Genomic DNA, 26,394 nt, shown 5'->3' with positions numbered 1-26,394 from the left:
TCTCCTAAACAGAACAGGCAGGCAGATTTGCTTTTAAATTACTTCTGGCCATGATATGAAAGCAAGGCTTTGAGTTTAAAATCCCCATTTTTCCTTTAAAGTATGCTTTCTTGATGTAGAGTTGTTATGATTTTGCAGTCAAAGCAAGGATTTTTTTATTATAAAAAAGGTGGGGGGGGAAAGTTTTCGTTCCAAATATTATTATGAGTTGTGTCCTCGTCTACTCTAAATAATTTCCTCTCCCTTGAGGGATTTGCTCAGTGTGCTTTGCTTGGCTCATTTTGGCCTCTGATTATGCATTCATGTATTCCTTATACAGTGTGCAAACCTGCAGCTACATTGGACACATCTCCAAGTCGCTTTTGACACCATTGTGCACGATAAACAGCATTTCTTCTTTTATTTTGGTTTTTCTTCTTTTACCTCAAGCGGTTGGTTTCTCCTACTTCAGTTATTTTGCAAAACATGCAGACTCTCCTTTTGGACATTGCAAGGCACAATTGTTTTTTTTTTTTGTTTTTTTTTCAGCTACTTGGAAAGAATTTGTACTTTAAACAATGAGATGAAACAATTTAATCTCAGTAAAAAAAACTCTTGCTACACATCTTGTTGCTGAGCTGATTCCCATCCTTTAAATTCTGCTCAAGATGACCAGAAGAGCTTTAGATAACGCTTGGATCATTTCCAAATTACTCACCGTGCACTATAACAGATCCTCAGCAGTATCAGTGCCACTTTACAGCCTTTTCCTCTAAATAGGACTTATAGGTGAGTGTGTGAAGCATCCATGACCATGTCAGGTGCTTTCCCCCCCGCCACTCTCTCTGGATTTCAGTAGGGTGAGCTTCACTGGCCTTCCAGATGTCCTGGGCATAACAGTTGCATGTCAGCTCTATAGCAGGGCTCTAAATGGGTCACTCTACTCGATATCACACAGCTACTTCACAATGACACCACTGTTCTCTCGATGTTATGGCACACCAGGTGGCTCACTATGAAAGTCCTAGTCCTGGCAAATATGGACTGCCTGTCATTGTGAGTACTGGACAAAAGCAAATAAACATTTCTCTGTTCTTTTAGATTTCTTGTTTGCCTCCAGGAAAAAAAAAATGATCTGAAAATTGCAAATAAATAAATAAATACAAATTTAATGAACTCCTGAGTATTAAAATGTCTGAATATGAAAATTTACCTATGAAGAGTAGGTAAGTTGGTGACACATTCAGTTCATGAAATGAGACAATACATAATTTCGTCATCCTCAAAATAAAACAAATCAAGATTTTATGAAAGAGATTAAATGTTTCATGAATTATAATGTGTTTTAATCTGTAATCGTTGTGAGATATTCTAATCCAGCTTTGCCTAATAAACATTTTAGGTCTGACTCTTTGCTTTCAAAGGGATCCTAAAGCGACCCTTTAGTGAAATTGATTAAATAAAATGCAAAGAAATGCACTATTGTTAGCTTATTTGCTAACTGAGTTATTGTATATTTCTTTAAGCATATCCCAGACATTTTCTGACCAGCTAGTGGAACATGTTTAAGTTGAGTATGATCTTATTTCCTGATATACGTTTTTGATTTAAACATAGATGGTCGCTAACACTTTTTGGTTCCCTGTTATCTGCTTCAATTTAAACTTGGAGTCTTAAAATACTCTCCAATCATTTTTGAGTAGTTCCTGTTTAAAGTCAAACTCCTGTTCTGCTTAAGCTAATCCTTTGGCTTGTTTATGACAGAGGCTTGTTGGTCCTCTATAGCAGTTTAGTATATATATATTTTTATTTACCATGTATATATTTTAACATCAAATTTCTTCTAACTGTGGGTCAAAGCAATCCGAGTATCAACAATTATAGTTTTGCCACTGTTTGAGAACCTTGTGTCTATAGAAATCTGTGTTGATGCATCACTAAGGCTATCAGGGATGGTAAGCAATAAGAAAAGCGAACCAAAGGGAGAAGTGGGTTGTAACCCCAGTGATTTATGATTTATGGTTTGATTACAGTTCTTGCATCCTGCTGAAGTCTAGCTGCATCGGTCTGCATATTGTGAACTTTTTTTTCTCTTCTTCATGGCTTTGGTCACGCAGCGAGCTCCAACTCGATCTGCTTCTCATCAAAATGAAGCCCACGTTTGCTCGTACAGAGACACACACGGCCTGCAGGACGGCGTTGAGGCACACACTCACACAAGTACACTGATTGAGAGATAAAATGGAGAATAGCTCCTTTAGTCAACTGAGCAGTCTCTCTCTTCCTGCAGCCTGGCAACTATTCAATGCAATTTACCCCCTACAGGAAAATAATATTGATATTCAGTAAAAAGCCCCCCCCCCAAAAAAAAAAAAAAAAAAAACTAAAGCAGTACACTATGAAGTGTGAAGCAAGCGCAGGTGTCCATCGTCTCGTATTCATGATATCGCACTCAGCAGAATGAAAATCAGCACATTTATTACTGTACATATGAATGAGAATTCAACGTGTTTTCATCTTAAATGTCAATATCACTTTTTTTGTTGAGAAGCAGCCTTGGAAATTAGACAATGTACCTTTTTTTTTTTTTCTCCTCTGTAGCAGCCTGAATGTTTTCTATTGAGAGCTGAACTCCATTCAAAGGAGAATTCAGACCTTGATGAGAAAGAAACTCTGTAGCTAAGTGTGTTCACTTTATGTGCCATTTGTGTTTTTACCGAGCATTGATCCATCTGTCTTTCACCATGTTGGAGCATGAATAGGATGAAAGCTCCTGTAAGAGCCTGTCACCGATATTGTGTCTCCCTTTGCATTCTCAGAGCTCACATTTGTTCTTCTTATCCAAATTCTCCGACTTCACATTCTGAAATAACTTAAGTGGATCACGTGAGGTTATTTAGTTACTCGAGTTGCTTACAGTTTATTTGACTTAATTTTGTAGCTTTCACAATCTGAATCAGCCTGTAAGGATTGTGATGATGCCAAATGTTAGAATGCCTTGTAAAGGCATTCAGACCTTTTGGAAACTTTCACATTTTGTCACCTTACAGCCACACACTGTAGTGTATTTGAATGATGTTACATTGTGAAGCAAAAGAAGATCAGCTGTTACCATTTTTGCTAGCAGGGATGTTATTCTCAGGGTTATAAATGTTTACAGTCAAAAAGTAAAATTGTGGCTTCATCTGATCAGAAGAACGTCTTCCACATTTGTTTGCTGTTTAACGCTCTACAGGGGTTGTGATATATGTTTTTATCACTGCAATAAATTACTCACAGGTTAACTTTTCCTTATTTAGGTAATTTCTGAAGACAATTTGTTGCACTTTTTGTGTTTAGGATTATGGGAGTTAATGGGGATAAAACTACAACAGTTTTTAGGGATAATAGACATGAAAACACTAAAAAAAAAAAAAAACTAATACTCTGAAGTTCAGGGGATGAGAGAACTTTTCAAGGCAATGTTCTGTGGAATCAGAACCTTTCAAATAAAAAAAATATCCAAAGCAAAGAGAAAGAGCTACGTAATATTCGTCTTCTGCATGAATCATCACATGCTTTAGTTGTCCTGACAGCATCGAAAAGAGTGGAACTGATTGTCTCTGGCAGCTCGCATAGACATCTGAAATTAACACCTTCTGAAAGCTGATGTTAAAAACCAGTGAACAGGATTTTTTCTTTAAAAAAAAAGAAAAAAAAAAGCCCAACCCCAGTGATCTCAGCAGCTCCGGTGTCGGCAGGTACATTTGAATATGAACGGTCCCCGACTGAAAGGTTATGACCCATAAAGAGGGGGGAACGATCTGAGTGGAGCGTGCAGAGGGGCGAAATGTCAGGCTGAGAATGGCAGGAAATATGTTAGTGACAAGGAAAAAGCTGCCCCTGGTATTCTAGAGCCCCGATGAGTAAAAATAGGGCATTGGGCAAGAAGGCAGGAAACCAGCAGAGCGAGGCCTCTAGTAGGAATTTCTTCTGGGGAGGAGAGATAAGGGACTTAACTCCGTCCTGTCTGGGCAACCGACTTCGACATGCGACATGTGATCACAGATCACTTATGCAGAGATGGACAGAGGAAGAGGAGAATGAAGAATTGAATAAATAATTGAAGCAATGAGTGATGCGAGCGCCGCTCGGTGTGTGTCTGTGTGTGTGCAAGTTTTGCGATGACTTGTCAGTTATTTAGCATTGACAGGACATTTTAATTAGGTCAGGTCTCGTGACGAAATGCAGGGACCACAGCATGCACGAGGGCTTTGTCACGCAGACGCACGTTTATGCACGCAGACACACACACATACACACACACACGCACACACACACACACACACACTCACTTATGCACATGCTGAAGTAATGGCAAAGTAGTGGAAAGTACCGTGTGTGTGTGTGAGGTTCTTCAGGTTAGAGAGTGGAAGTTAGACAATAAACAGTGGCCTTATCAGACTGGAGGCAGAGCTTCCAACATGATCGCTCTGACTCTTAGAGAAATATATGGCCCACTTACTCAAATGAATAAGCAAATTCTATAAACAGGACCTTCAGTAAAAAGTTAAAGTATTGAGAGCTAAGCCTGTGCTTCCTCACTGTCACTTTAGCACACTGATCATGTCGCTTTATTGAGTTTGCCCACAGTTGCATGACATCACTGACACAACATTTATCAGGATTTTTTTACAAATCAAATTTTCAGGCATGTAGTGGAACGTGAGATTGATGGCCTGAAGGAGGGAAGCTAACAAGATGATCATCATATCATTGATTACAGTAATTTGTACCTGGGGACGCAGTGGTTCATCAGATGTGGCATTCATTGTCAAGTACACAGTTGACAATGTGGCCACTTCTTATAAACTGTGGGCGGGCAGGGAGTTCCTGATGTGTAGGAGGAAAGTCAGCGCTCACCAAACCTCTGCTGAAGAAGCTAAGAATAGAGCACAGCTAAGTTAATGAAACAGCAAAAGAAAGAAAGAAAGAAAAAAACGCACCCTTATAAGTATACAAGAAAATAATGCTAGGTGGGATAGGTAATGGATACACACTTAAACAGTGTTTTGTGTTAACTGCTTTTCAGATCAGGACCGATCCTAAAACACATGAGTTTTATTAGAAATGATCAGACATTCATGTAGTACTTTTTTAGTCATTACTCAGAATATCAATGCTATAAGTCACAGTCACCAATTCATACTTGCATTCACACTTTGATTTCCAAATTGAAACTTAACTGGGTTCCCCAAGGATGATAAACCATCTCTGTTGAGTTTTTTTTTTTCTTTTTTATGATAGTTTTAAACAAATGGTATCTTGCAAAGATGTATTTATTTATTTTTACATTTGGATCAAGCAGTTATTATTTATGAACAAAACTATTGGGCAGTAGATATTTGGAGAATGTGTTTCATGTGAAACATTGATGGCAGAATGTTGTGTTTTAAACATCTCATGCAAGAACAATGCCTGTAAGCTAAAATATGATCACAGAGTATGTAGCAGTACTCGACTCATTTTTAGACATGCATTACTTTTTAAACAAGATGGAATAGTTAAACCTGCTCTTTCTGATAAAAATGCATTTTACATGGGGCATTATTAGAAATGGACCACAGACCAAAACAACACAACCTTCTCAGTAAATAACCATCTAATGCAAATTTGATGATAGTTTACCAGTTTGTAAAATAGAAATTACATGATATTAGCTCTTTGTTTAGCTTTCAGATTAACACTGTAATAAGAACTTATCTCTGTTTCTCCAAATTGAACTTTATAATGTAAGTGTGACACTGACTACTAATGATAACTAGCAGAGACCCCACTTGAGGAAAATCTGAACTATCCCTTTGAACTATGTGAACACTTTATTTTTTTTTAAATATATACTTAAAAAGATGCTTTACTTTAATCCCAGCTTTGGCAGGTAAAATCTTCAGGGAGAGCCTGAACTAAAACATTAGATAAAAGGAAAAGCTTAAGAAAGAGTTTAAGAATTATAGTTCTGTGTGGAATATGATCATTTCGAGTTAAAATTTGTATTTTAAAGGCAAACATCATGACAATAAGTGTCCTTATGTGTCCTTGTTGTGTCACCTTGCTTTCAAATTGAGGACACTGACTCCCTCTGGCATTACTGCTGTGGGAGACAATAACCTAAATACCTGTCAAATTTCTACCATTCTTCCTCTTTGCTTTTCCTTTCCTTTCTCTTTCTTGGTGATCTCATTTCATCCCTACTTTCTCACTCTCCTCCTTTCCTCCTCATGTGCCCCTTTTACCCGCACTCCCCCATGGTCACTCTCTTAAGTGATTGCTACATTTCATCTCATGGTAAATCGGCCGTCAGCCCAGTAAGCTATCATTATGCAAATGATGGGCAATTCAATTTCAGTTGGTCGGAGGGGGAATTTCTAATTAGGGTGAGCCACAGCTCTCAAGATTGAGAGAAATATGTAAAGGCAGAGGAAGAGAGACAGTAAGGTGGAGAGGAGCTGTGAATGGATAAGCAGAGGTAAAAGAAGAAGAGACCTAGCGAGAAGCAGCTGGATGAGAAGTACTCATCCACAAAATCAACACCTGCATCACAATTTTACTCTTCAGCTGGTTTTGAGTCTCATATCTGCTTCTCTTCTTTCTTTTTTGCTTATCCAGTTTATTTCAGGTATTGTCTGGATTTAGTTTATTTTTTTTAGCAATAGGACTATAAAATGTTTCTCAAGATTACAGCAAGGCTTATAAAAATGTCTTCTATTTCTCCATGGGATCCTGTGAATCTATATTTAAAGATTAATATGATTTGTTCATCATCACACTTCACCAGATATTGTGGTGAGCAAAGTTCTAAAATTAACAGAAGAAACATTTCAGAGGGGAGAAAAGAGGCGAGCTTAATATAAACTATAACTATGAGTCATCTGGCACTGATGTCACCATAGGTTTCTCATACTTTGTCATATGTCTGACACACCTAAAATCAAAACCGGGGTCATTTTTCTGTTACCTGATATATACTTGGACTTTTCTTGTGGTGAAAAGTCTCGGGTTTTGAGTTTGATTGAAGCATCAAGTTCCCTCTTGACATCTTCCAGACAAAACGCTCTGATCGCTAGTAATCAGCTAAATCTAAACTAGGAGCGCACTTAAGGATTGCAGTCTAAAATACAGTATTTATAAATGCAGAAAAACAACCATTAGATACATTTAAGATGCACAAAAAAAAATCACAATTTTACTGAAAATCATCAAGATGATTATAATAACGCTGATTAATTTCTCTCTAAGCTGATTGAAGCAGTCTGAGGATTGTGTTAAATATTGTTTTTTCTTGCACTTTTACAGAGCAAAGACTGACCACTTTAACTGTATCAGTCTTTATGTCTTTAGGTTACAAGTCTGAAAGAAAGCTGCTAAGCAGAATGTAAGACCAATTTTCCAAGGATCTTTTTTATTTATTTCTTTTTTTTCCCCCCTTCAAAGTCTTGCTTTTAAGATTTAACTGCAAATGCATTTTTTGGTCTAATTATGTACATTTATAATTAACCTGTATTTTAAAGTCATCATTACAAAGCCAGACAAAAGGCACATAAGTGTTTTTGTTTCATTAGTATTCAAGCCGGACCTGTGTTTTCACTTGAGATTCCTCTAATGAGCAATGCCATGAGTACCTGTTAAGTCTTAGCAGTGTACCGTTGGATAGATTACCAATTTAAACTAAGTTTGAATAAAATAATACAAATAATGATAAGTTATAGTCATTATTTGTCTTCGGCCAGGGTAGTCAAAGACAACGCACAGTGGACAAAGTTGAACAGCATAACTGATGCTTTCTAGATCTAGTTAAGGTAAACTGCAGTTGAAGCTAATCTTTCTGTAAGTCAAAAAGTTATACATAAACTTACATAAATCATTTGACTTCTAAATGTTTTTTAATCATCTAAAGAAATTAATTTACGGTACTTAAATTATTTTCTAAAGTAATGTGTTATTCATGTTTGAATAGAGACCTGGGAGGAGTTGGGCACTCTGGGTACAAATGGCTTGGGGGAATTGCACAAAGGGGATCACCCAGATCACCATTATGCACCAAACGCCCCTGCGTAGTGCACATACCACATCCTGACTGCAGTCACTTTAAACTAGCAGCACACCAATAAAAACACAAAAAGAAAAAAGGGGAACATATCTGGCTATAAAAACAAACTAAGTTTTTTATCATGGACACATTACTCATGATGTGTGTCATCATGTAGTTTTCAGTGCGGATGTAGACAAGTATGAAACTTTAAGACCTTTCAGGGTAAGATTTACTTTCCAGGGTGATTTCTTATCTGATCTGAAATCATAAATAACACCCAGGGGCCATTTAGCTCTGCGGCTGTGATTTCAAAAGTGGAATGATAATGAAGACAAGTAGCAAAATATTTTTATGGCCAATGACATCATAAATTAGCACAAACCCACAAACAATTAAATGTGATTTTCTGGTTGACGCAATTTACAAATGAGGCACGTTTCTTACTTTATACACAGCAAATTTGGAAGTGTTCCATCAACTCCTACAGAGTTAAATTCAACACTTTGAAAGTGTCTATATTGGTCCACTCTGGATGGTGTAGAAATTACACTTTTGAAAGTGTCATTTGTGATGGAGTTGAATCAACAATCACAGTAGTTGAAATCAAATAAACTTCAGTGTTAATCTACCCAACAACTAGTGTATTTTCTCAAAAGTTAACACTATGAACGTGTTAATGCAACATAGAATGGTGTAAAGTATATATTAACATATAAATCTGAGTTCTGAAATACTACTGGCAGGGTGTGCTGTGGTGGCGCAGGGGTTAAGCACAGCCCACATATGAAGGCTCTAGTTTTCAATGTGGCTGTTGGAAGCGGCCATGAATGGTCTTGTGATCACTGATGGTGAAGTGTCTTTGGTGCTGCTCTTGTTTTCGCCAACATGAAAGAGGAAGACTTCCAGCCTGGAAGGAAAAACAGGAAATATAGCAGAAACATTAGGATAATAAATACATATTTTAAAAAGTAGTGTGAGCAAAACTAATCACTCACCTGTGTGTGTCACCATTATATTCATTCAAATTACTCTGCCCACCTGGTTTACACTCAGTTTGGTCTTGATTCCTAAATCAACACCAGACTGAGTGTTGATTTAGATTGTTGGAGTTAATTTAGAAATCAACACTGGACTGGATTGCCTTTTGTTTAACTCTTTGGAACTCTTTAGTGAGTGTTAGGGAAACTAATACTAACACTCATTTGTTGAATTAACACTGTATTTTTAACATACAACACTTGCACTGGAAATCTGACACTTCTGAATTTGCTGTGTAGTAGATGAGCACAGCAACACAAACTTACGTCTACATCAACTTACTGTATTGACCATAAATTAACTACTACTTTAGGCAGCTACTGCTGCTGTTCCACAAAGCTAAAGAACAAAAACAGGTAAAGTGTTAGTGAGTGTGGCCTCCTCATCTGGTAGTTTTATGATTCTTTCAAATTTTGTAAAAACTGTGACAGTAAAATATTAGCAAGCCAAATTTGTATTTCTTTATGCTTTGTTGCAGTATTTCATGGCCATTTTAATAAGCAGCTGCAAGACTGCCAAGATTTCTTCTGTTATTCAAGCACTACATAGCTGATGTAATTTTCTAACATTCAAAAAAATTATGACTAGCATCAGTTTCAAAGATCACATGTCCAAATCTTCCAGATGCCAAATTAAGTCTAATTATTTTTTTACAATAATGAGAAAACGTAAGGGCAGTTATTTCCACCGTTACATGTTCCTACATCTGGTTGTTTATGAAATCCTTTTAAAGGAAATAATATACTGAGAACTAGTCATCATATTTGTCTGCATGTAACGGGTTATGGGGTACAAAAGCACTGTAAAAAAACATTCACTAAGTGCTTTTTAGTGCTGTGCACGATCACCTGAATAACAACACTGTGGGGCTGAAAAAAAAGGGATGTAGAGACGGAGGCACAACAGTGCCATCAATGGCCAATGTGGGGATTGCTATTTTATGTATTACCATAGACATGTATAGTACATGTTATAAACCTTTTACAGCCCATTGCATTGTGCAGGTTTGTTTTTGATAGAGTATCTCTTTTCCTCCATTCACTGTAACGAAGCATCAGGCTTGTTTATTTCGTTTTTGTTGTTTATTCAGCAACCCAGAGGGGTAACTTGTTTCCTACAGGGAGAGGAAGACAGACAAAACAGAAAACTGCTGGCCAAACTTTGCCATCATGATTTAGTGAACGAGCTGTGAAAATCCTTCCTTACATACTCAGGCAATTTGCATCTCTCTGTGTGTTAAACTTTAGCTAATCATTTTTTACATTATTATTTAATTTTCTTGTTGATTGGTTTTCTGTCATACACATGCATCTGGACATGTGCAGGTGTATGGAAGTGTAAGCTACGAAGCAGGCACACATGCACACAGTGAGAACAGAGGATTCGGCTGAGATCAGCAGCTCACCCTCGGCTGTCAAATATTCTGTCAGCACAACCCAAGAATCACAATTGGACTCTTTGGGAGGCATTAATTCAAAGCACCGTAACAATGCTCTCTGAAACCAAATCAACTGCCTGTAGTCAGCATATCAACTCTCAACTCTTTCTCTTTATCTCTCTATCTTTTCCTCTTTTCTGGCCTCCTTCTCCTCCATTGCACTCCCTTTCTGTAATGGCTTCTTAGGACTGAATTTCTCCATTTTTCTCACTATATAGTTTAATCTTTAGCTATGACTGCAAAGGGGACTTGCTTTGTTTTCTGTAAAGAGACTGATTATATCTGGAACCATACTGTTTGTCTTAAGTTGCATTTGTAATCAGAGAAATAACTGTTCCATAAAATTTGTATTTATTAAGGAAGACCCTTTTTTTCTGGGACTTAAAATGTCAAAGATAATTCTATTTGAAGCAACACATTAGTTCCCCAGGTCTCTCTCGTTTGCATGTTGTCTGTAAGAATAAATGCGAAAACATAGTCATGGTGTTTCATTACATTAATAAAAAATATGCACCAATACAATTTGTCATGATTTAAACAAAAAAAACATTAAAGATTTAGGAGTTATAATTATTATTCTAGCCAGATTTGCAGTATGAAATAAAATGCTGAGGTCTTGGATAGCCAATCAAAGGAATTGCAAGAATGAAAAACAAACTGAGATATTTAACAATGACTCCACTGACGATACATCCAAGACTATTTGACCTCTGCCTTTTGATAAAGGCCTGCAACACTTCCATCAAATCATCATTGTTATTCTAGATAAATTTATTCTGAAATGTATTTTATCTTATCCTGCAATAAATTCAGCTTCTTTTCTCAGATCAGTAACAGCAATAAGAATTTAGTACTATTTTTATTATTATTGCATTAACTCCCATAGATTTCCCCTTGCACATAAACTTAACATCTGTTGTTAGTTTTGCTCTCCTCAATGACACTGATTAATTTAGGGGGAAAGAAAATCCTTTTTATTTTTGTCCTTGGCCTTCCATGTATGGCTAATGAAGCAAAAAAAAAAAAAAAAGAAACACAAAATCCTCAGTTATTTTTTTTTTCTCTTAGTTGAAGCTTTTCTCAACCATCTGCTTTCGGCTTGTAACAGACTATATCTTGCCAGAACACAAGAGCTTCTGCTTGTCAGCTGTTGGTACAAGTTGTATTGTTCTGCCATATTTGTTTGGTCTTCAGAAAACAAGCTTGTAAAGATGAGGGGTTTAAAAAGACAGAGGGAGATAAAAGAAAATCAAAAGTTTCTTCTCCTTCTGTGTGTCGGGCAAAACAAGGGCACTGACTGTACCTTATTAATGCACTCCATCTTTCCTGGTTTTGTGTCAAACTTAATGCAAAGGGCAGGTGTGTGTCTGCGAAAGAGAGAAGGTGACTGAACAGAGAGCAAACACATTTCTACCATCAGGAGTTATTTTAATTCATAGTATCCTTGCCAAAGGCTGGACTCTAGAGAAAGGTCTTTTGAGTTTTTCCTCTTGCGTTCAGCTTTACTGATGTAGATATAACCAAATTACTTTCTTTCCGATTTTAAATAGTAATAAAAAAAAAAAAAGTTGAATAAATGCCTGCCTATTATTCAGCATTTCTCTGTGGAGATGTAAAATATATCCCACGATCTGTGGACCGCATAATGTTTTGGTACATTTTAAAAAGCACTGTTGAATTTTCTATCACACCTGCTTTCCACCACATGCAGTCAAGCTGTGCATTGTTGTTCAGGAGATACCGAATCTGTCACCGAGCAGTGTGACTGGAGAAATGAAGCCAAGTCAGAAAGAAGCATAAGAAAAATTCTTGGACTGAACCAGAAGCAACAGAGTGTTATGAAAGTTTGAGAAAAACCTCTAAGTCAAAAAGTAAGGAAAGTGAATATCATGAAAAGATACAGTACTTTATGTTCAGTGTACTCAACAGTTTCCTTTTAGGTAAAATCACCCTGTTTTTGTTGTCAGATAAACAGTTATTGCTAAAATATCAATGTTTTGATGGTTGATGGAAATGTGGAAAATCTGCAGCTTTGTACTCCCCTGTAAACTGGGATCTGTGTTGACTAATGGAAGAGAAACTATTGGAGAAATGTAAACACAAGATACAGCAACAAGAGGAAGGGTGGAGTTAGCGCAGAGGATCCGAAAATACAAGCAAACAAAAGAAGACGTGAGAAAGGTTTATATAACAGCAGAGCAAAGATGAATACAATTCAATTTCAGATGAAGTGGCTATTATATAATTACCTACCAAAAAGGTGTGCATGTGCATGCATACTTACTTTTCTGCACGTGAAATAAAGTTGCTGAAATGCTAGATCTTGCTATAAATAGAATGTATAATACTGAGGTTTGTTGGATATTTCCAGCAGTATGACCAGTAGTTTAACCCTTGTGCGTGCGAGGACTGAGGCAAACGTAGAGGACTATGGGAAATGATACAAGTTTTACGTGTGTGTGGTCGGTTGAACCCCATTTCTACATACAAGGGTTATGTGTAAGTATTGGCCCGAGGCAGGTGGCCCCTGGCTTCATGTTCTGGTTATGCTTGAGCTGCTTTGGCCACAGTTGACATCTCTTTCACGCATAAAGAGATGTGTTTTCCACAGTGCAGCAGTTCTTTGAAGTAAAGCACTTCATTGAATCAGAATGACAGACAACATACTTCATCATTTTTGATACTTTTATATGTCCAAAAAGTAGTTGTTGTGATCTTATACATGTCGCTTACAAATACGAGCATTTTTATATTTCTATGTTAGAAGCTTGAGTCGTATTTCTTCAATATTTTGTTTTTCTTGCATAATTTGAAATTTCACTTTGAAACAAGAAGCATTTTTGCACTTCACATTCTAGAGGCTCTAATCCACAGAGATTAGCAGAGATAGTGTAGGAAAATTAACATCAAACAGTGTGTGTAAATCCCCCCTAACACTCTGTAAAGAAGAGTTGGTTACATAAAACACAGAAGCCTAAAAAGTATCAAAGGACGTTCTACTAGGATTTAGATGTAAATACAACCTTCTGAATCCTGATGCCTATACGTCTTTTCTGGAATATAATTCTTCAGTCAGATGTAAATACCCCAGATGCAAAGCATATTAGAATATCATGCATCACTTTTCATCGGATTAAACTATATCACACTTATTACTAAATATGTAAAGGGAAGTGATTCATCAGATTGCAATATGTAAACCAGTGTAGCAGTATGCATCTGCATCCCTTTGATTAAAGCAACTATAAGTTTGTATAGACCACTGAAAAAGTGATTCACAGTCTGTTATTGACTGTCGGACCACTACAGCTAGAATATCGACTGATGCATGTTTGTGATCCTGAGCTCATTATTTGCTATCTGCAGATCTCTTATAGCAAGAGCATGTTTAGAAGCAGTAACAAGTAAAATAACTTTTATTTCTATGTGTAATATTTAATATTATTATGCAGGCATTATACAGTTCAGGTAGAAATCCCATCCTTAGGCTGTACATACATATTTGGTGTGCATTCACTGCGTGCGGATACACTGAGAGCATCATATGCCACCGATGAGCGCTATACGGTGGTCATAGTGTTTCCCTATAACTCTGTCTGGAACCTGCATTCCTCTCATTGCCAGTGTGTGATGAGTGCAGCCTTTCAGCTAATCTGGGAAGAATGTTGGCCTCAGTCGCACATGTGTTCCATTAAGACCAGATCTGTGTAAATAATATAACATGCAACAGCTAGCATTACAGCAGGTAACTATAACCCCACAGCTGCGCCTTTTGGCTTTACGGTGCCCTAACAGCCCAGCATATAAAAAGGCAGAGCCTATCTTGATTTTTATTGAGAAAATATATGGCAGCGCCCTATGTGCTTTTAGCAAGAAGTTGATTCAAGGAAATTTTGCTGTTAAAGTAATTATGGTTTGTTAGAGAAAAGAGCTTTTCTTTTTGGGTAGCTGTATAAATATTTTTTCTGTGGAAAGGTAAAAATATTTTTAAGTTATCTAACACCTACATGAAGATGGACTGATCAAAACTTTGTGTACAATTTCCAGTCTTCAGTTTTTGTAAAGCTGAAGATTTACAAAAACTGCTGATACCAATTTGAGACAATTCCCGTTTCCTATTAAGAACAATAAGAAGCGTTATAGAAATGTCTTCCTTTAAAATAGTTTCATAAATTTCTGTGTTTTCTTTCGCATCCTTCTTAAACACTTCACCGAGAATTACATTTGCTAACTTTGAGTCACCTTTACTCAGTAAAGATTTCACACTAATTAACGTAGTGGCTCTTGCAACTGTAGCTATTTAGTTTGTTGAGTTCACTGATGGGCGAAAGAAAATTTTCACTTTCTGATAAGCTAAAAATAAAATGATTGTAGTTATCAGCTGATTTCTCTGTACATGTCTACATCTAAACAACACATTTTTCTTGGAAACTTAATATGAAGACAGTTTTACAGTAAAAATATAAATAAATAACTGAAAAACCTAAGGCAAACATAGCCATTATTTGCGAATTTATATCAATAGAGTAATGAAAACAATATGTGTGAAATATGGCCACGCAAAATAAACTCTTGGATAAATAATTTATTTGAAATCTTTCATTTTCTTTACATAAACAAATGGAGAATTTAATTTTTTATACAAAATTAAAATCTTTCATTCGTTCATCTGATGGAATTATTCTGTGCATCAGAATAACTGCTGTCATGTAAACGTTTGCTAAGCCATAAAATATTGTCACATGGCTGGGGTCTGGCAGCAATGTGTATCCATCCCTCCATTGTTAACAGCCTCTGTGTTCAGACAACTCTGATTGGCTCCTTGTGTTTATTGTCTAATTGACTCGGCCTCCGCCGGGTCGGAGGACGATTGTTTGCTTTCACCGTCTGCCTGGGGAAGTCCCTCTTCGTCTCATACAGGCCCAGTTACAGTATGTAACACAAAGTTCAGAGGATGCCCGCACCTTCCTGGTGTGGTGCTGCATCTTCCTGTCACAGATCACTAATGCTTGTCAGAAAAGCAGGTCAGTTATTTATTCATGTGTAGATTTACTTCTACACTTAGAGCAACAGGTGAACTCTCAGAGCTACTCTATTTTGGTTAGAGCCATATTGGGGGTGTGCTAGCCTAAGAAAAGAAAGAGGGGATAGATGGAGTATGATGTCGAGTGAAGATGGCAAACGACTTAGAGCCGCGGTTTGGCAAGATTATTACAGAAACAGTAAAAAAAAAAAGTCAGCCAAAAAACTGAAAGAGAGGTAGCACACAGGGCGAGAGCCACTGAAGTGAGGCCTCAAAAACAAAAGAAAGCGTCAGAGAACAAGTGTTCCAAACAGTGCTTCTTGCACTTGTGAACTGTTGTGAGCCAGTGAGGAAATGTAAGGGAGTTTGGCCATTGCTGTTCTGGTTGCCAGGACTCTAATGAGTCTGTCAGGGCCAGTTAGCACAACCAGGCCTGCTTGTGTCTCCTCCAGGCCACAGACAGCTGTTATTAGCCCTGTAATGCAGCATGCCACAGGGCTAGATTAGGCTGGCACACTGGAAAAATATCAAACATTCACTCACTGTGGCCTCTGTTGGTGAAAGTGGCTATTCTGTGAGGCGTTCATTTAGCCGTCTCTGACCAGGTAACTAACAAGGCTCCAAAAGGAAACAGTGAAGCCAAGAGATTGGCTACAATATATCCCGTTCAAAGCTCTAAATGTGCATCAGATAGTTTGATTTTTTTAGTTTCAACATAAGACTAATAATACATTCAGGGAAAACAGCCATTAGTTAAAAAAAACAACAAAAAAAAACAGCTTTACTACTTTTACTTAATTGCTTGTAGGAACCTTGCAGGGTTGTATCTAATAATGCTGTGTCATCATTATGCAACCCATATCACTGCTGCTTGCTCATGTGTTTTTCACTTCATAATGAACATAGGAAATCAAAATGGGGCACAATGCATGCACTTTGTGTTATAACCTACACAGGGAAACGCTGGAGTGGGCCAGTAAAGTTTTATTTTTTTGGAACTCAGCTAACATATAGTCATCACTTAACAAAGGAACTATTACAAAAATATTTTCAATGAAACATAATTAATAAAGTCACAAATAAATAATTAGATCTACATTAAATTAATTTTTTTTAAAAAAAAGGCCTGATCCTAGCTATTTCACAAATCTAAAGATACATATAAAAACAAATGTGTGCAACTTTTCAAAATCTAAACTGAAGTCAGTTAACTAATGTGCAGAGAATACTAATTATGCTCTACAAATTATAATCGTACTTGCTGTGTTATGAACTTCTTTTGTACATGGTATGTTACCCGACCCTTTACCTGCATTACTGTGTGGCTTTGTGGTAATCATTTTACATTAGACTCTTTATACGCTATCTACATCTGTGGGTTTTTGTCATTTCACTTTAAAAGCTGCATCCTGTCATACTTTCTTTTGTACAGTAGAGGTGCCTAAGCGTGTGTCACGTGACTGATCAGAAGTGAAAGGCAAGGTCAAAAACAGCCAGCTCAAAGCTGTTTGTCTCACTTAGCTGTTAAAAATGTGTGAACACGTTTCATTTATTTGAAATATGAAAATGTGTTCAGTTTCTTGTGGTTTTTGTGTCCAAAAAACTGGGTGTGTTTTGTGAAGTGAGAAAGTGAATCTTTTAAAAAGGGGAGAGCAGAAATTATGCATGTATGACTTAAAATAAAAATTAAAACATTGCTCTAAATGAATTACCTGTTTTTTTTTTTTTTTTTTTTGTGCACTTTATTTCCCAATTTGTTTTGATCAGCAGCGGAAAACAGCTTTTCAGTGTTTGTTTTAACCCAGCAGCAAACGGAAGCTAAAACTGTCCCCTGAGAGGAAAAGAAACGTCTAATTTTTTGTCAATTAACGTACATGAAAGGACACTGATGTTCTGCAAATCAGGTGAAAGCAGTTGAAAAGGAGTGAAGAGCAATGATAATGTGAGAATAACAGAATATCAAGGAGTCTCGGAGGTGCAGTGAGGTGCTCATATTTGAGAGGGAAGTGAGGAGCGAGATAATGACAAAGAGACGTGATAAAGGAGGTGAGATTTGAAGTGAATCCTGGGAGGTGCTCATGCTGTGGCTGTGGTCCTCGCTGTCAACCCCGCTGAGCCAACCACATCTTTTCCTAGCAGGAAACATTGTTTTTTTTTTTTTTTTTTTTTTTTTTCAAAATCATTAGCTTTCCAACAAGTGAGGGCCTTTTGCCCCATTTTTTTAGGTTGAGTTTTATGGCAGAAATTCCACATGTGGAAGGGCAGGGAGGAGCCAGAAGAACTAAAACCCCCTTCACTCTAATTATGGGCTGTGCAATATATAGAAACTATAGTTGAGCCCAGCTACCAAAAACACAACAGCTCAGTGAAATTAGTGCCGCTGCGTGGGCTGAACGTATGCACTTATTATGCATGGTAGATCACCATGATCTGAGTGGATTTAGCATAGCCAACGTGGAGGCTTTTGGACTTGGTGGAAATCTAAGAAGCAAACTCTTCATAAACAACTAATAGGACTGAGCTGTGAGATTTCATCATACCTAGTTTGATAAAAAAAAGAAGAAAACTGTCTGACTTTGAAAATAAAAATAGTTTAATAATAATTTTTTTAGATTCTGCTTAAAAAATTCAGAAAATGTACTAAAAATTGTTCATTTTCTGCTTCTACAGAACAGATACGCTGCTGCAGACAGAGGCGTGAGGCTCTACAGTTCCCTGCCCATGCGCCCAAACCCTGATGGCAAGAGGCTGCCCTCTACTGGGGTATGATTCATCTTTCTCACCCCTCCACCACACCTCTGCACCTTCACCCATTGGTCTCATGTTAACATAAATATCACCTAAAGCAGCACAATGGTCCTAGCCATTTAAAAGGTTGTGCTGTGCTTAAAAAGTGTGAATAAATGTATTGAAAGTTTTAATTTGGAAATCTTGATCTTGGATCCAAACAGAAAACAACACAAAAACTTTTCATATTTTGCTATGTTACGCGCACAAAATTAATATACTGGAATTTGATGCGATAGACCAATACAAAGTAGTGCATACTTATGAATTGTAAGGAAAATGATAGATTTTATACACATAAAATTTTCAGCTACCCATAACCAATACTTTGTAGAACCACCTTTTACTGCAATTATAGCGACAAGTCTTTACATGTCTCTGACCTCCAGGGCATATATATAGAGACAAACATTTTAGGCCATTCTTCTTTTCTGGATAGCTCCGGCTCACGTAGACTGAACAAAAAGCATCTGCGAACATCAATTTTCAAGCATTGTCAAAGAGGGATTTTCTTTGCTAGAGACAATAAAGCCGATCAGAGTTGATGAGAAGATTGAGTGAGCAAAATATATGGAAATCCTGTAATAAAAATGTGAAGGCTAAAAAAAAAGACCTTTGTGACAGGAGTAGGGATTTACAGGATAATTACCCTAAGCATAAAACCAGAGCCACAACTGAATGGTTTTGAACAAAGCCCAAAATGGCACAATCAAAACTTGAACATTGCTGTCTTCCGATGGGACCCATCCAGTCTGACTACTCTTACGTTTTGTTTCTGTTTTCTTCTGTGCAAAATAATTGGTAAAAGAAAAAATCAGTCTGGAGATTCTGGAAGAGACATACCCCAAAATGACAGCTGTAATTTAAACAAAATGTGGTTTACAAAGTATTGACTGAAAAGGGCTGAAAAAGAAATACATCCCATATTTCTTTCTGCATAAAAAAAAACAAAAAAAAAAACAATTGCACAATTATGCACTACTTAGAGTTGGTTTATCACATAAAATCCCAAAATGTTTGTGGTTGGTTAAAAATGTCTAAGAGGAATGATTACTTGAGGCTTTTGATATTTGGATATTCCTTATCTTGCAGCAGGGTAGTCCCTGTTACTACGCTCCCATTCCCCCTGAATGGTCTTCTCTGTGTCATGTCACCACGTCATAACTGCAGTGTCTAATTAATTCCAATGTACTTGATAGTTTGTATTGTAAAGTTTCAAAAAAGACCTTTTTTGGTGGATGGTGAACTGCATCACTCACAATATAAAAGGATGGAAGAGCTTTCTGAATAAAATTCTGTTACCTCAAACCTGTTTGTTGCACAAATTCTAAGGACAGGTGAATGTAGATAAAGCATAATTCTTTTTTTCATAATTTCTGGTGTTTTGCAAAGTATTTGTGTTATAACAGCACGATTTGAACATCAAAGTCTCAATTTCGGTTATTCTAATACCTAAGCATTCACAAGGATACTAGAAAAAAATGATTAAGTTTATTGAAGTTGCTGCACTTGCAACTCTTTGACTTTGACAAAGTGCTGCAGTAGTCAGCCTACTTTGTTTGTGAAACCTCTCTTTCATTTTTTTAAAATATGTAAAAAAAAAAAAAATCTTTTAGCGTTGTAAAAAAAAATCATAATTAGAATCTAGCTCGCCTTGCTTTTATGCATTTATGTAACAAAGGAGAGAAAATGAAAGAACAATAGAGCAAAAAGAGAGAATTTAATTTCCTCCGTTTTTTTTTTCATGTTTAACTCCATGCAAGTGCTTTTTGAATTATCTCCTGGGTGCTCCAGGGCTCAGCAAGAGGATGAGTGGGTGAGTCAAGGGGAGAGGGAGTGAAAGAGAGAGAGAGAGAAAGAGGGAGAGAGAGAGGAGACAGGCAAAGTTAAAATAAAGCAATATAATATTGTTGGTGTGCACCTTTTTTAATTACAACCGAGATTATATTGATGTCTCTGGCCACATGTCCTAAATCATTTATCAAGAGAGAGAGATTGCTAACAAAGCATTTCCAAGAAAGCCACCCTCTCACAGGGGCTGGAATCATATGTTATCTAAAGTGAATATTGTTAATGCTTTTCAGTGAAGAGACCTACTTACAAATCATGGGAATGAGCTCCTTGTCAGGGTATGCGTGAGGCTGTGAAGATATAAATCTACCCTGGTCTGATACACTCTTGTGCAAATTGCACTGCATCTAAAACTGAATGTAGGAGCTGTTTGTGAAATGAACTTATTGGTTAAGAAAAAAAAAATGCAACAAACACGCCTAAATTGTCTGCTTTACAGTTCAGAAGCAACTTAAAGATTACATCTTTTGTGCAGATTTGCAAAAGGAGACAATGTGTGCTATTTTCTTCCTCACACCCCCCTTTGGTTATCTGTCATTTCCTTTTGTCTGTTATTACCTGTGTGTAAGAGTCTGTACAGTAGCACACTGTAGCTACAGGGCTGTATGGAGAGGAGGAGAATATAAACCACTTAACATGCAGGAGGAAACCAGACGTTTTTCCATTGCACTTATCAGGTGCTGCGGTAAGAGCAAGTGTCAAGGTGCAGTAGGTCCCTGCCCCCCCTCACCCCCCACCGCCCTCCTCACCCTTCCTTTCCTCCCCCCCCCCCCCCCCCCCCCCTGCACACCCCTTTTATTTTCCCTGATTTCTATCTCTGTAACCCCCTCCCCTCTCTTCATCTCCACCACTCACTACATTCAGTTCAGTTAAAAGTGGGCTTGGCACTTCCGCAGCAGCTAACTTCCCCCCCACCCCCCCCACCACCAACACCACTTCTTCTCTCTCTGTCAAACTAACCTCTAACTCCTGCTTTTCACCTCTGTGTTTCCTGTCAAGGTGCACTGCCCACCTCCATATAACCCAACCCCCCCCCACCCCACCCCCCTACCTCCGGCTCTGCCCCCGCAACCTTTGCTTTTCTCTCTTTTAACATCTATTACAGCGCTAAGTGTCTATGGTTTACTTTCTAAAATGTTCAGTGCAGAGGCCATGATCTCCACGGCTCTGCTGTGGTCCGTGCAGAGAGGGAGTTGTTCTGCTGTATGAGTGGCTTTGGATTCAAGTCTTTATCAGAGTAGAAACATTTCAGACTAATAAGTGTGCAATACTTTACACACAATGTTTACTAGCTATGGGTCGGTTACCAAGTGTGAAGGTGTTGCAAGACTTTAAAAGTGAAGTTTCTGTCAAACTATTCCTGTTTAAATTTCTTTAAATGAGATCCCAGAGGAAGTGTCAAGGTGACTGACTGCTGGATCCAGGAGAGCAACTATGGGCCTGCCCTACCTGCTTCAGTGGCTTCTAAACCTTTATTTTGCTTATAAAAAAAGATAAAAATCCATTGTTTGGACTTATTTCCAGTTGCAAAAGCATAATTTTAAAACTACAATTACCAAGTTACCAGCAGCATGACTGATAAGCATTCAACTGCAGGGTCTTGACTGTTTAATAAGCCTGTTATAATTTTTAGTTTTATTCAGTAAAAAACATCTACTACATTTAGTGATTTTTACTCTTCAAACTTATTCTTACTCCATGAAATATTATTATAATGTAAAAATATGTAAGTCCAAGCACAACTAAACTAACAGTTTTGAAATAATGACATAAATGTTTGCACATTCTTCTTTGCAAACTAATTGAAGTTTGGGTAGATTGGGTAGATTAGGATTTTTTTAGGCCTCAGCAAATATTAAGACCTGGACTTTGACTGAGTCATTTTAACAAATAAATGTGTGGATATAAATCCCCCCATTGTATCTCTGGCTGTATGAGTGGGACATTGTCCTGCTAGAAGTTAAATCACTTCAGCAATCTTAAGTCTTTTGTGAATCTCATCAACTTCGAAAAGCTCATTTTGACTTTCCAGAAGAAGCGCATTCCCACAGCATGATGCTGCCTCTGCCATGTTGCACAGTGGAGATGGGCATCACTCAGCATCAGTTTGTAATTTTGTACTACATTGCTTTGAATTGTCATAGTAATTAAATAAATACATTGTGGAAAGTGGTTGCAATTTGTGTAGCCGGTGACACATCAAGAGATGTTCACGCTTTTTGGGCACTGTAGATACAAAGCACATTAATTTGCACATTTATTTGCAAAGTTGAATTAAAAGTAATTCAACTTTGCAGAGTTAGGAAGGTGTCATAGCACCATATATGGTCTGTGCAAGTGTTTGGATTCTTTCTTAATCACAGAAGCACAAGAGTTTTAAATGGTAAAGTCTCAACACAAAGTTGGTTTAAACTCCAGATGATGCAATGGGGCGTCTGAGGTGATGAAACTAATTATTAAACATCCCTGATGGGGGAGGGAGGATTTTACGTTACCTGATTGTGGATTCTTTGTAGGAAACCAAATTGTTTGAACTGCTTCTCTAGCTGTTCCTGTTGTTGTTTAGTTCTCCTGCCTTGACTGTAGCACAGAAGGGTGAAGGTTCAAAATCTGCTGGAACACAAAGATGACAGCATCGTTTCAGAACTGTTTTGTTTTTTTTTTTTTTTACATCTCTCTCTCTCTATCCATGCTGCTTTGTCTCTCTCCATGTCTTTTTCTCTTTCTCCAAGCTGATTTGGAGCCTTGCATAGTCAATTATGTAGGGAGTCAGAGTCGGAGAGGGGGCTTGAGCTTCCATATTTTGGTGTGATATTAATATTGCATGAGCGCTATTCTGTAGCGGTATCTAAGACAGTGCCTATTAAGGCGGCAGAAGGAGAAGAATGTGACAGACACAAACACACACTCACAAAAAGAGCCTGAGAGCAGGGGTGAATCAGTCGGGATCAGGCGCAGGTTGTTCTAATTAGTGTTTTCCTGATTTAATATGGAGGAGTATTAAGAGCAACTCATTTTCTTGTTTAATATGTCATGTTTGTTTACCCTAACGTGACTCGCGTCATTCTGTAGAGCTTTTGTGTTTGATGTTAGTGGGAATTGACTGATGTTCACTGCATCTGTGCTAAAACTGGAATATTTTAACCAGCCCACTGGAAAGAAATTTGGGAAGACAACTGTGCATTGTATAAAAATACTATTAATAATTGTAATATTACATGTTTCGGAGCAGGGAGGATCTGACAACAGCCTATTTATTTCCAGCTGCTGGATGGGTATCAATGATGCATGCAGTATGTGTCACCAGTGACAGGCTGAGAAGGTCCCCAGTGATGACTGAGATGCTCAGCGTGGACACTTATTTCTTTTTGGGTGTTAAGTGGCAGTGACATGGCGCAGTTTTAGCAATGACATCTCATTTCATGCCACCAAAAGCTGATAGCTGATATACGCGTCTGAGTTTTTAGCTGTGATGGATGTAAATTCTGCAGAGAAATCAGATTTATTTGGCTGCAGATTTTAAATAATTACAGAAGATTTAAACTTTGTGTTTGGACAGATATATTATCACACTATTGAACACGCAGCCAACAATTCACCAGTAACATGTGAACTGTAATGGGACCTTTGCAGATATGACATTGTTTAACAAAAACTGTTTCATTTTTTATCACAAGCTATTTGAATTCTAAATAAATAAAGCAAAGTATTGCCAGACGACATTATTATTATTATTATTATTATTATTATTATTATTACTATCTAGGCAATAACCATCACCACAGGAATCTGTTTTGATACAACCAAATTTAATAATGTACCAACTAGCACATTTGAAGTTTGGCAAACTCTTCTTTTCTAACTAAAAGCTTGGCTACATTAATGTCTTAGAGTCACACTAATCTTTGCAAAGTGAGAGAAAAAGAGAAGCAAATTATGGAGTGTTAACAAAACAGCACATTGTCATGACAAAAGCACAAACTAGAGGCTCAAAGTGCTACTTTTAATAAACACCATTTTGTGATCATGGCATTGGCGGCATGTTGAAATTTCAAGAATTGCTACACTTTCTTACTACATAGTATTTTTTTACATAGACATATTTCAGATTCAGAATATATATTGCTTGTTTCTAATAACTTCTATGTAAAATCTGCCAAACTATGGACATTGTCACCACCTACTTTTTAGAAGGTACCAGTGAGTGTAAACCATGTAGTCATGGATTATGATTATTCTTGAATCTGTAAATTGGAAATTTGGAATTTGGAAGCTTAAAGATGGAATTCCTGAAGAGACAAGTTCATTTCCACAGTCAGTAATGAATAGTTGCTGCATAAAGGCGAGGTAAAGGAGTAGGAGACATGACAGGCATTACTTCTACAATAATTGCACAATTGATCAGGTTCACAGGTACCAGCAGAATTTCACAAAACTTTTTGGGGTTTAGTAAAATGAGATAAAGCTCAGGGATTTGCCTTTATGCATAAATCATCATAACTTTTGAAAGTTTTTTTTTTGTTTGGTTGTCTCTTGTTTTCCAAATTTAGTTCATTCCGTGGTTTTTGGATTCCTTGTGTTTTTGTTCTGCACTGTGGTGTTAGATATGTTTGTAAGCTCTTTACTGAGCTGCAATCTTCAGTTCCAGTTCTCTCTACACCTAAGTTTGTTTTATTTTGAACATTTATTTTTACTTGAAGTCTTTGTTCTCCTTGTGCTCCTTTTTCTGTGATTCTTTGTCACATTTTACATTGAATCTTAATTATTTCTTGTTTTTTCCCAAGTGTATCATTTTTTTTCTCAGTTCAGCTTCATTGATTTGCCTTTCCTCACAGCTGCCCCTTTACAGCTGGTTACTAATTAACCACATGTTCCTTGATTACTAATCATTTCTCCATCCTAAACTTATCTCAGGTAGTGAGGTCTTGGCCAAATTCTCCTGTTGCTACCAACATCTTGTGTTCCTGCTGCGATTTATTTATTTATTTATTTATTTATTTTTTCCTGAGCTTAAGTTTTTCATCCATCCATCCATTTTCTGAACACCCTTGTCCCTCAGTGGGGTCGGGAGGGGTGCTGGTGCCCATCTCCAGCTAACGTTCCGGGCGAGAGGCGGGGTACATCCTGGACAGGTCGCCAGTCTGTCGCAGGGCAGCTTAAGTTTTTGATTTTCCTAATTTTTAATAAAAAATGTATTTTCAATAGGCTGCCTGTTGCTTGCTATCTGCAGTGGGATCTTCCACTTCACCCCTTGCTTCATAAATGAGCATACATTTTATTTTCCTTTATTGTCTTTTGAATTTAAAACCACTACCTCTCTTTTTGAATCAAACCTCAAATAAAACTAGATGTCGGTGCCGGCTAAGAAAAGCCTGATTAGAACAGCTCTACAAAAGAGGTGCCTGCATGTTTTCCCAGATCATAGTCATAGTCATGTTCATAGTCAGCTTTTGAAGTATTATAATATAAGAAGCGAAGTCACTCTGTTCAAACTGATGCACATGTAACTTTTTAGTTTAATGCGAATCCTTTTAATTTTCATCTCCAACAATATTGACAAAGTCTATACTCCTTGTAGAAATACTCAGGCTGAATGCGAACAGTCCGAACCCATGGACAACACTAGTTGCCGTCCTCCCAGCACCTGCTGGAGTTTAATGAAGTATTTTTTTCTTTTTTTAAATCACAGCTTCCACACCATATTATACCAGTGCTCATGCTGCATAGTGTCTGGATAAAGACCTACACTCTCCTCTCTTTAAAATGTAACAAATGTGTGTAAAACATGAGAGCCATAGCCAATGTGGAGGAAACAGTGAGGTGTGCAGTGGTTGGTGCAGAGGGGCGGCAAACAAGTGAGAAGGGAAGCAAGGGAAACTCAACATCTTAACACTTACCAGCACCCCTCCCTGCTTGATGTATGAGTGTAGTTGTCTTTCTCTGAAATTCAAATGGCAAAAGCAGATGAAAAACAAGAAGAAAAACCTCTGACTTTGGAATAAGATGGTGAGGCTGGAGGGTGGAGGGGCTGAGAAAAAGACCTGCCATCTATGTATTAGTGCTCTGTAAATATTACATGAGCTCCACATTCACTCAGTTGTTTGGCATTACTTCCACTGGATGGGTATATTATTTTAGAAACCATGCCTTGTTTATGGAGAGGTATGACCTACTTCCAGACACTCCTCTCTTTCTCTCTGGTATTTTTTT

At 37.5% G+C, this 26,394-nt stretch overlaps 1 protein-coding gene across 6 annotated transcripts in view; it reads left to right on the top strand.

Annotated features, from left to right (window-relative positions):
- The window catches only part of tox2 (TOX high mobility group box family member 2), a 122,737-nt gene that overhangs the window by 18,332 nt on the left and 78,011 nt on the right, over positions 1 to 26,394 (top strand). For all 6 annotated transcript variants that reach the window (XM_015033327.1, XM_015033332.1, XM_015033331.1 and 3 more), the window contains exon 2: positions 18,217 to 18,309. In XM_015033327.1, coding sequence (XP_014888813.1) covers positions 18,217 to 18,309 — 93 coding nt within the window. The remainder of the gene's footprint in view (positions 1 to 18,216; positions 18,310 to 26,394) is intronic.

The sequence above is a fragment of the Poecilia latipinna genome, unplaced genomic scaffold (genome assembly GCF_001443285.1).
Source record: "Poecilia latipinna isolate Pla-1442-1.1 unplaced genomic scaffold, P_latipinna-1.0 Scaffold264, whole genome shotgun sequence".
Taxonomy (NCBI): Eukaryota; Metazoa; Chordata; class Actinopteri; order Cyprinodontiformes; family Poeciliidae; genus Poecilia; species Poecilia latipinna.
The sequence above is the reverse complement of the archived record's forward strand: the minus strand, read 5'-3'. Positions and strand labels throughout refer to the sequence as shown.